This window comes from Paroedura picta, chromosome 1 (genome assembly GCF_049243985.1).
Source record: "Paroedura picta isolate Pp20150507F chromosome 1, Ppicta_v3.0, whole genome shotgun sequence".
Taxonomy (NCBI): domain Eukaryota; kingdom Metazoa; phylum Chordata; class Lepidosauria; order Squamata; family Gekkonidae; genus Paroedura; species Paroedura picta.
Genome location: NC_135369.1, coordinates 61,214,041 through 61,225,362, shown reverse-complemented (window position 1 = coordinate 61,225,362; position 11,322 = coordinate 61,214,041). Strand labels below are relative to the sequence as shown.

The following is an 11,322-nucleotide window of genomic DNA, read 5'->3' as shown; positions in this document are numbered from 1 at the left end:
CAACAAGTACTTCAACAGGGACATTGACCATACTGGATGACACAGTTCTTAACCATGCCCCCAACATCACCAAGAGTGGCATTATCATGCCCCACCCCCTGCCCCAGAAGTGCTATCATGCTACACCCCCAGAATGAGGGAATGTAGCACAAGCTGCTGGAAGATTATCCAGATTCACAGCCATTGATTTCACCAGAGGAGTCCCCAGCACAGGTAATACTGAAATGGTCATTAAAGGCAGAGGCGGGAGGGAAAACCCACAGGAGTGGTATAGAACTTTTCTCTTTCTTTTCATAGGCCCCAGCCATCAGGTAGCCAGAATTTCCCCCATCACATTCCACAGGACCTGCACGTGGCTTGTTTGAAGGAGATATTTCCAATTCGCAAATTTTACTTTTATCAGATGTCATTTCAGAATTCACAAACGCTGCCTTTAACAGAGAACTCTTTGGCACAGGTAATTTTGGAAAACGATCATTAAAGGTGGTGGTGGGGATATGACTAGCATTGACCAAGCAGGAAATCCTTGTGTTTGAAATCCTTTTTAACAGGAACAGCCACCAACCACCACATTGCCCATGGATATGAGGACCAGCGAGAGAATTGGCACTATGAGACAAGTTCTAAAAATGGATATCAATGAGGTTTTGTACTTTATTCCGCCAAACAGACATAAAGCAGTCATGCAGAGCTTTGTAAAAGCCGCTGTATATGGTATTTTAAAACACTGTATTACAGAATTTTTATTTTAAGCCTGTGAAGGATACCTAATTCAGGCCATTGAACGAGATGCTTGTTTGTCTCACATGGACGTAGAATATTGTTGACCAAAAGGTTAAGTTTGTACGTGATGACTTATGCTATATTCAAATTGTAGTTATTATAACTTCAATAGCCTATGCTCTAAAATGCCTGGCTTTCACACAAGAAAGTATGGATGAAACTGCAGCACAGTTGGGAATGCTGCAGACTTACAGAAGGTCCTTGAAAGGATTTGAAAAAAACTGGTAAGAGAATGTTAGTGTCTGATTTTATTAATCAGATAGCAAACCTCATGTAAAGTAATGCTGAAATCCATCTTCATGGCTCCTTAAGATCTAAGAGAAGGTCTAAGCAGCAGTGCCTGGCCGTTCCCATTGGTGGTGACATAGGAGGGACGGTCTATGCAAGCCACTTCCAATGACATGAGGTGTATAAAAAGATGGCTGCATTTCCAGTGGGGTATGGTCTGAGGGAACTGTTTTCAGGGCAAGGGGCAGAGGGTGGGGCATAATGCCATCACTTCTAGGAGGGGTGAGTGTGTGGCATAGTGACAGCATTTCCAGGGCAGGGGCCAGAAGACATGATGTCATCGCTTCTGATGTTGTGGCGTAATGGCGGCATTTCCATGACAGAGGGTGGAGGTTGATGATACCACTTCTGGTGATGTCAAGAGGCATGGTTATGCAAGTTGGTAAAGTATCACATGAGGTAGATGTTACAAGAGGCATGGTTATGCAAGTTGGTAAATTAGCACATGAGGTAGATGTTACCCTTTTACTACTGGTATCATTTTAGTGGTTAACATTTAAGGTCATTCCCTTCCTTCATACATGCAGTAGCTGAAGAAAATAGGTCTTAAAAATGTAATTCTAACTTTCAAGGTGACATCTTATTTGTCCATCATTCTCATCAAAGGAACCCTCTTGTCCATCCCATCTCTACCATTCCACACAAGTGTGGGAAAAGCTGTTTAGTTCCTCATATAAACAACTCTTTTGCTCTTCAACTTTATACTTCTCCTCAACTATGCCGCCTCTGTCTTCTCATGAAACATACTGTTGAATTATCTTCACCTAGCCTTCATCACATCTTCATGTTCTGAAATCATAGCTTGGGCCAAAATTCAGAAAAATCAAAGTAAATTTCTTCAGAGTTTAGTGACCAGGCCCAGCAACCATATCATATAGTTTCCGCAGCTAGGAGTTACTGCAATGAATCTAGGTACTCAGACTTTTGTTTCTGCTTTCAGGCAAATTTCCAATGAAGACTTCTCACACATACTTACACTTGGGATTAATGAAGTTTTAAATAAACATCTTTATTGAAGTACATGACATGCTCTTTTTCATTTAGGAATTAGGTACTTGACACTCTCCCTGTTGATGTTTATAAATCTGATGCCCATTATGCCGTTCAGCTATCTGATTTGCTCCAGCTAAGACAGCATAACAGTGGAACTGCATTCTACCACACAGTTCCTAAATTCCAAGTCAACCAGCTTCTCAGACAGCTTCACATTACACAGCTGTTACAGTACTCTTAGCACTTATGAACATCCTCATCCCACAAAAAGATGAATATTTTCCTAGGTAGTCATGTTGTACGCCAATTTGAATTTGCAGCTAGAAATTCATACAGGTGGAAAGATCCGTGGTCTACAATTACAGAAACACTAGCATAATTCCAATTGGAACGTTTCCTTTTTTACAGTAGCAGTTGTAATGGAACTTTGTTATTAGTTATATATTAGAACTTGAATTAACCTAACTGAGGAACTGCAGCCAAGAATTCTTTTTACCTACTCAAAACAATATTTACCACTTAAACGTATAGTTTTTAATGTTAAGTTCCGTTGGCAAAATATTCAACATTGTGGTCTATTAAAGGGTCCCTGCAAGTATTAAATATAACCCAAGAAGTACATATGCTTCCTGTATGATTAAAGGTTTGAAGAAAAAGAACTGCTACTAACACATTATGTAACATTAATACTAGCATTATGCATGAAACACTGATATTTTAAACTATTTCAATTATACTAGTAGAGGTGGGACAATTGTAAGGAATGCTGTAGTTCTGGCAATATTTTAATTCTTTAGAGTTTTTGTACTAGAATGTACCAAAATATTTTTTGAAGTAAATTGAGATACCAAGAAATACATCTTTATCAAGTGATGCATTATTACAAAGATGTTTGTAAAGTTCTTCGTGGTTTTTGTAAAGTTTTTTTAAAGCAAGTTCAATCCAGTTTCACTTCATCCTTTAAATGTCTTTTCATACGTGAGTAGGGACTGATAGAATCATCCATCACAAAATCATAAAGTACTTTTATCCAGGATTTATACTGTGGCAGGTTATCATAGTATTCAGGGGCCATTTCCTTTAGCTGCAATAAAAGAAAAATAATTATTAACCCCTGGTATACCCATATATGCAAACTTAAATGGACTCCGGGGAATGGTAGAGGACAGGAAGGCCTGGAGGATCATTGTCCATGGGGTCGCGATGAGTCGGACACGACTTCACACATAACAACAACAACAATACCCATATAAGTTTCCATGTTCAGACTCTCTACCTGTCTAATGCCCTTTACAGCAGGATGCTTACCTGCCCTTTTTAAGCTGTGGAAAGGAAAGGGGGCAGGGGTTCTATTCCTTATCTTATTCCTTTCCCCTGGTTGGACCCTTCTCTGCCTGGGGATAAGATGGGTCTGGCCTCACTGACTCTCCCTTACTTTTAAAGGCCACTTAAAGAATAGTTGGGTCTACCCATGGCTATCTGGCTGTCATATGAGGCTGCCCCCCAAGATCCAGAGACTAAATTGTCAGCAGCTCCAGCCTCATACTTCTCTACCCTGATCCTTTCTTTCCTTTCTTTCCCTGCTTTTACCTCATAATTGTCCTGATCTGTGGTTCTGCTGGACCACATCTCTGTTGCTGGGTCCTGGATGAATAGCCAACAAGATTCCAAACATAACTGGAATACTTCTACCTAGCCAGCAACTGTCTGGGTTCCTAGTATCCTGACAACCCAATCAATTCAATTTAAGCATAGCACAAGGACTGAACAAACTTGAGCAGTTCCATGATCAAAGAGATTATACTAAGTTCAGACTTTAAAAACTGGTTGTTTTTAGCTTGTTCATCATAGGTCCCTTAAATTCATACTTCTACTGTCAGTTACAGTATGGGGCATGCAGTTGATCCAGAGCAAGTTAAAAATTTCATACTTGCTTTACACCTATCCTGCAGTTCCCATTAGTTTCTTTTTTCCCTTCATCTCTTTTCTCTCTCCCCACCCAGCCTTTAACTCTGCCTTCTTTGTCCTATAACTCAATGGTCCCCAACCTTTTTCAAGCCGGGGACCGGGGGGGGGGGAGGGAGGCACGGGGACTGGGGGGGGAGGCACGGGCGCCGGCACGCTGGCAGGTGCAAACGCACAGGCATCGCAGCTCCATGCCTGTGCGGTTGTGCCTACCGGTGCCCGCGCCTCCCCCCCTGCAGCATGGTGCTTGCTGCGCCAGGGCACAGAAGCGATTGGCTGCTTTGGCAGCCAAGTGCTCCCAGCGCAGAGAGCACTGCTCCACACGGGGGGAGGGAGGCGCACCCATTGCTACGCCTCCCCTCCCCCCCGCCGGGGCCCAGTACCGAGGGCTCCACGGCCCGGGGCTTGGGGATGGCTGCATAACTTATTATTTCACTGTCTCCACAGTATATTTATGTTCTCCACACATCCTGCACACACCCAATAGGTCCTTTAACAGCTTCTGTATTCTCTACTTGGTCCCTCATACAACCCTTCCTTTCACTCATCCTCCTATATTCTATTTTTTATTCAGGGAGAAAGTTTGTCTGCATACTTTAGAATACCCTGATATTCAGAACCATCTCCCCCCCTTTGTAACATTAACCATACAGGGAACACTTCATTATCATTATTAGATATCATGATGTACATGTTCAATCATTTAAATTCCCAGCATCAACCATTTAACACGTAGTTTCAGTACGTTAAAAGTCCTTTGCGTGGATAAAGAACCAGATAACTAGGCCGCACTTAGATTTCTCTAGTATACCCTATAAAGAAATACCAGTTTAGAACTGCCAAGCAATTCAGACAGAGTACCCCTTCCAGAAGGGTACTATGTTGTACTGGAATGCGGCATTAGCATCATGGTGAGAAGAACTGTAATAAACACACTCCAATACCCTTTCCTATGTAAGATACTCTCACTGGGTCCAAAAAAAGCTGGCCTGTAAATGCTGGCTTAATAATATAGCACACCAGATTAGACAGCCTCTTAACTGCCTGCCTAGGTAACAAGCCTGGCAAAATACCAATAGTCTACATCTTTGTCTACAGAGCTACAGTAGCAAAATGTTTAGGAGCACGAATTGTCTCAAACTACTTAACTCACTGAATAACTTCAGGGCAGTCCCTTTCTGCAACAAAATATGGCTGTCAAGAGTTACCTGATCTCACAAAAAAAATTTTGGGGGGGGGGGAGACTGGTGGTTTAGACATCTGAAAAATAAATGGGCAATATTATATTAACCAGCCACTAACTTGTCACTTCCATAAGTGATGCAAGATGTCCCTTGTGACATGCCACTAACAGAGTGCACAGAATAAGGCCCTTGCTGACTCTAAGTTCATGGCCCCAACCCTTTTCAGGCTGGGGACCGGGGGGGGGGGAGGTGCTGGCGCTGGCAAACCAGCAGGCACGCCTCTCTCCCCCCTGTGGTGCGGCGCTTGCTGTGCCAGAAGACTGCCAATCGCTCCCGGCATAGCAAGCGCGTGTCACGGGGGAGGGGTAGGAAGGCACACCTGCGCCTCTTTCTCCCCCCCCCCCACGGCCCAATACCAGGCTGCAGACAGGTGGTTGGGGAGCACTCTTTTTCATCCTCTCGCCTTCTCACTGGATCTCAGCAGGGACACAGCAAACTACTTCCCTGGATAAACTACCCAGTGTTCCTTTCAGTTGAAGAAACCCAACTACTTCATCATATCTTCTTCTTCATATCCACCTACCTACTAGAAGACTCTGGCCCTTTACCTCAAAGTGCTCTTTTACATGAGGGAAAAAATTAAGTCCATTAATATTAAAAGGACTTTTTAACTATTGAACTCACAGAATTTATTTCCAAATAAATAAAATGAGGTGGTAGATTACTTAAATTCAATTCTACTTTACAGTATAAAATTTACTTGCCCACCCAGAAGCAGCAAAATAGCAACAAGCTACTTGACAGGAAACCACATATTCCTCTCTGTGAGCAGGTAAATAGCTAGCTGTTAATATTCATTTACTAACCTTCTAATACTTACCATTGGAAGGCTCTTTCCAGGAACATTAGGAAAGTCATGGTGTTCATTATGGTATCCAACATTGAATGTAAGCATATTAAGTGGTCCATAGTAGGAATATGTTTCATACCCCTTCAAAAACATGTAATGTTCAGCTATGAAGTGTCCTGAAATAGGATGTACGCCCATCCCAAGCACTGATCCAACAAGCATATAGACAACTGATTTTACTCCAAAGGCATAGTATACTGCAGCATCAAAAAGAAGCTGAACACAGACATTGATTATTTCAAGTCGTGAGATTGGTTTGGGATTTATTGACAGAGGTCGAATGGCATAAAATAAAGGCTGAAGAATAATCCAAAGGAGCTTTCTAAAACGGGTGCAAAAAAACCATCCTTCAAAGTCAGTTGGGATGTCCACGTCTATTCCATCACCACCAAGATAACGATGATGATCCATGTGGTATCTCTTGAAGGTTACTGAATATGGGAAGCCAAGAGGGAGATTTGCAAACATTCCAAACCACCGATTCCACAGAGGCTTAGCATTGCCAAAGGCACTATTGTGAGAAATTTCATGAACAGCTAGAGTCATAGAGTGACTGATACAGCTGTGGAATGCATATGACCAAAAAAGAACCCATTTCCAATTCAAGTCTTTAACTAGATAAAAAGTAACTAGCTGTACAAACACCATCAGTACAACTATCCAGATCAATCTGGAATCTGATTTCATCAAGGTTTTTATCTCTGGATGTTTACCTGTTGAGAATAAAAGACAACAGTGAGGCAAATTCAAATAATTAGCAATTGGCAATAACTCTTTTTAGCTGATCAGCAACCCATTTCTACATTTTAATTGTATTGCCACGTTCTCTCAATTTTTATAAGTGATGGATGGAAGTTAGTACAACTCCATACACTAGTTCAAGCACTACAAGAATGGTAACAATACTGTGTATTTAACTATTCACAGAAGGGCAACATTTACTCCTCCCCATATTCTTGTGGATTTGTTTTAATCTACATAGGGCACGTGAAGACTTACAGCATTTAACAAAAACAATAATATAGAAGTTGTGCATGGAAAAAAGCACATAGCATAAAATGCTACGGGGCATGACAGATAAAAAGAGCAAGCAAAATTGCCATTCATTTCTTCTGTCACAAACAGAGCATGCTGCAGTAATGGAAGCTTGCTAGCAAAAGATGGGAGATCTCAATGTATTCCCTCTCCTCACTGCAGTCCTTTTCCCCCCACACATTTCACCATACCACGCTCACCAGCAATTTGGAGGTTTCATTGGGGGGAAAAGAACACAAAGATAAATGTTAGCAATGCAATCTTTGAGTCTGATGAAGCACAGCCTCTTAGAGCAAACACTGTATGGCAGCCTAGAACTTTGTCTACTCTTTTCCATCACTCCATGTACTCTAAAGTAAACTTACTCAAATGCCAACTTAACAAATTGCACTATTATAAAACCAGTTACAGGCCAATTAAATAATTGTATAGGTCATTTGTATATATATTGAAAATAAATTCCACCAGACTTAATGGAACGTCTTAAAAAAACAACAACACAAGTATTTAGGTATTACTGTCACAGCATAAATTTAGCCTCTGTACCATTTTAAATGCCTTTGTTCAGAGTTCTCCATCAGCATGGTCTAGTCTAGTGACTCTGCATTTCAGCTAGTGCTGCCATCATATAGGGCTGACTTTCTCAACTAGGGTTTCATGAAACCTGAGAGTTTCTTGACAATCCTGGAAGTGTTTCCAGAATGGGTGGGAGTTTATTTTTCATATATTTTTTAAGTGTGTTAAACATTTATTGGATTATGATCATATATGGTCATACAGACTCATCTTCTCCTTCCAAAAAGGCCAATGAGAGGTATGGAGAGGGTGGGAAGGGGAGGAGCCCTGTCGGATGTCCACACAGATATGCTTCCCAACCATATTCTGCATGATCATACAACAAAATTTGAGAAAGCTTGATCTTGGGGAGTCCCAGTTTGTCCTTTAGGGCAGTGGTCCCCAACCCCCAGTTGGTCCATGGATCAGTCAGTACCGGGCCACGGCTACTCCTCGTCCTCCTCCCCAGCTGCTGCCTCGGGGCTGCCCTGCCACTCTGCCGCCGGCTCACCTTTGGTGCTCTCCAGCGGCCACCATGGCTGGGGCTCCCCCTCAGCATGGCACTGCGCAGCTGGTGCTGGCAGCACCCCCCAGAGGGCAGCAGGAAGTCAGTGGAAAGTAAGTGGGAAAGTAAGTGGAGCAGGGGCTCAGGTGGCAACATCCCTCGGCAAAAGTCTACCCTCCCCCAGGCCTCAGTAAAATTGTCAAGCGTTGACTGGTCCCTGGTGATAAAAAGGTTGGGGACCACTGTCTTAGGGCAGTGGTCCCCAACCATTTCCCTCTCCCCACCCACTCCCAGTGAGAAACTCGTGGGCGATTAGCTTGCGGCCCGGCAAGCTTCTTTCTGTGGGAGCGGGGGGGGGGGGGGAGAGGGAAGTGTGGTCGCTGGCGGTCCAAACACGCATGTGCATTTGCGCGAAACTGCCGCACATGTGTGTTTGCAGCCCCACCAGGAAAATGAACCCTGCTATATCAAAGCAAAAGTCCCTCAAGTCCAGCATACTATCTCACTCAGTAGCCAACCAGTTCTTTTGGATGGCCAACAACAAGGCATAGAGGCCAAGGCTTTCCTCTGACACTGCCTCATGGCTTTGGGATTAGTGTTTTTGAATGTGGAGGTTCCCCTGAATCTCCATAGTCAGTAATCATTGATAGACTTATCATCCATGAATCTATCTAATCTCCCTTTTAAGTTGTTTACTCCTGTGACCATCACTACATGCTGTGGCAGCAAATCCCACAATTTAATTACTCTGTGTGAAGTGGTAGTTTATTTTGTCCATCCTGAACTTACTGCCCATCAGCTTCACTAGATACCCTTGAGTTTGACTATTTTGGGAGAGAAAGAAAAAGTTATTTGTCAACTCTCTCCCTCCCATGCAAAATTTTCTAAACATCTATCATGCCTCCCTTAGTTGTCTCTTTTCTAAACTGAGATGTACCAAACTCTTCAGCCTTTCCTCACAGGGATGGTCCTTCCATCTCCTAATCATCTTGGTTACCTTCTTCTGTACTGTCTTCAGCTCTGCCATGTCCTTTTTAGAAAGGTGACCAGAACTGTACACAGTATTTCAAATGACACCACACAGATCTATACAGGGGCATTATAATATTGGCCACTTTATTCTCAATCCCTTTTACAACATTCCCTAATACAGTTTTTCTTTTTCAACACTGCAGCCTAGGCATGCCTAATCTCATCTAATCTTGGAAATTAAGCAGGATCAGTACTGGATAGCATTTGGATGGGAGACCTCCAAAGAAAACTAAGGATGTGCCACAGAGGCAGGCAATGGCAAAGCACCTCTAAACACATCTCCCGGCTGCTGGACAATCCTACAATTGTATTATTTTCTGGCTACACTACACACACCATACAATAAACAAATACTACTGCAGCACATTGAGTTGACACTTTTATTGAGCTATCCACTACAACCTCAAAGTCCCCTCTCAGTCTCAGCAAGTTGACATCTCCATAGCCTATACTTGAAGTTGGGATTTTTGGTCCCAATGTATATCAATTTACACCAGCCATTTTCAACCTTTTAACTGTGAAGTAACCCTTGAAATATTCTTCAAGCTTTGAGTAACCCCAGAAGTTATGCCAGCTGACCATGCCTCCCCAGCATGCTTCTGAAAGTCACATGTTTATGGTGTGCATAGCATCACTAATAAAATGCTTGTTTTGTTAAAGAGAAGTTAGTTTCATTTTTGTTTGTGGTCTATCAAGGAAGCATTACTCTCAGCTAACATAAACCCCACCATGCAAGGCAGCAATTTTCTTTCAACAGGGATCTCAGAAGAAATTCTCTTATCCCATGACAGCTTACTCAGGAGACTTTGGTGAGGTACCTTAAGTCCAGGTACATAATGTCTCTTAAGTCATTGTCTACACACTTGTTCAATTTCTCAGTTTCTCAAAGAGCTCCAAAAAGTTGGCAAGCCATCAACATACCAATATGGCTGGGAACCAATGCTTCAAAATCAGCCATTTTCCCCCAGGGGGACTGATTTCTGTACTCTGGAAATCAGCTGTAGTTCCAGGAGAAATCAGCTGTAGTTCCAGGCAACAATAGACACTATTGAGTTAGCATAAGCTCCACCCTAGCAAGATAAATAACTGCTCGAGTTAGTTAGTGCTGCAGTAAGTATTAGCAGCCTGCAAAACGGATTATCACTGCTTTTTTCGTGCCAGAAACTGAGGAAGGAGCGATCAACCTTGCCGAACTCAGCTCTCCTCAGCGGGGTTAGAGGATATCTCTGGAGAAAAACAGAACACCATTTTACAATTCGTCAGCCAAATCTCTGTCGCATGTGACTCACAATATCTCCAGAGGGTTAAGCTCTCCCTCCTTCGCCTCGCCACTCACGCGGGGCCTTCACTTTCAGACGCCAGCCCAGAGGCAGACGCCGGCTTTTAAAGAGAGCCGAGATAAGCCCTCCCTGGAGCCCAAACCCACGGGAGATCCCGAGCGCATCCTTCCTTCCTTCCTTCTCCCCTCCCTCAGCCAGCGGGCGGGCGGGCGGGCGGGCGGGCGGGAGAGAGAGAAAAGCGAAGCGGACACGCGAGGAACTGGGGAAGGGACAGACGCGGGGCGGGAGGCAGCGAAGAGCGCAGCCCCCCCAGGCCAACTCACGCAGGATCTCCTTTCGCCGGTCGGCGTGTGGCTCGTCCGTGTACACCCATTCGAAATCCTCACGAGCCACAGCGTTCCCCATGGCTAAGGCGCGAGCTGCTGGATGAGACCGTACTGGGGCCTGCCGCCCGCTTTCTTCTCTGCGGGAGCTCTCGTGACGAAACCTCGGCCGCTTCTCGCCCAGCCCAATCCTCTGCAACCGAGCCTCTTTAGGAGCGGCGGTCTCCTCTCCCATCCGGGAGGAGTCTCGACCCGGCACCCTGCTCCAAGGGCCATTGGCTGCCCGGAATGTGACGTCATGGAAACGGCTTCAACGGCAGGGTGGGAGGGAGAGGCGTTGCCGCGTGGGCCTGCGCCTGCGCCGCGATGCATTCATTCGCCCTTCAGGTGCGGGGCCGTTGGTTAAGGGAGTGTAGTACACTTGCTCCTCTAGGGTGGCATTTTAATATTCGCCACGTTTCGTCCTTTT

The 11,322-nt window shown here is 44.1% G+C and overlaps 1 protein-coding gene across 1 annotated transcript; it reads right to left on the bottom strand.

The window, feature by feature from the left end:
• Nucleotides 1–2,059: 2,059 nt before the first annotated feature.
• Nucleotides 2,060–11,122, bottom strand: DEGS1 (delta 4-desaturase, sphingolipid 1). Its single transcript, XM_077340464.1, has 3 exons — nucleotides 10,854–11,122; nucleotides 6,094–6,836; nucleotides 2,060–3,148 (listed from the first exon to the last, which is right to left on the bottom strand). The coding sequence occupies exons 1-3, from the start codon at nucleotides 11,086–11,088 to the stop codon at nucleotides 3,002–3,004; spliced, it is 1,125 nt and encodes a 374-aa protein (XP_077196579.1). The 5' UTR covers nucleotides 11,089–11,122; the 3' UTR covers nucleotides 2,060–3,001.
• Nucleotides 11,123–11,322: the final 200 nt, after the last annotated feature.

What these genes read in the sequence shown, in the direction of transcription:
- DEGS1 (XM_077340464.1), bottom strand. Translation starts at nt 11,088, where the DNA reads ATGGGAGAGGAGACCGCCGCTCCTAAAGAGGCTCGGTTGCAGAGGATT. An exon ending in CCGGCGAAAGGAGATCCTGC is followed by an intron (nt 6,837 to 10,853) that starts GTGAGTTGGCCT and finishes TATTCTCAACAG; the next exon opens with GTAAACATCCAGAGATAAAA. An exon ending in CTGGAAAGAGCCTTCCAATG is followed by an intron (nt 3,149 to 6,093) that starts GTAAGTATTAGA and finishes CTTTTATTGCAG; the next exon opens with CTAAAGGAAATGGCCCCTGA.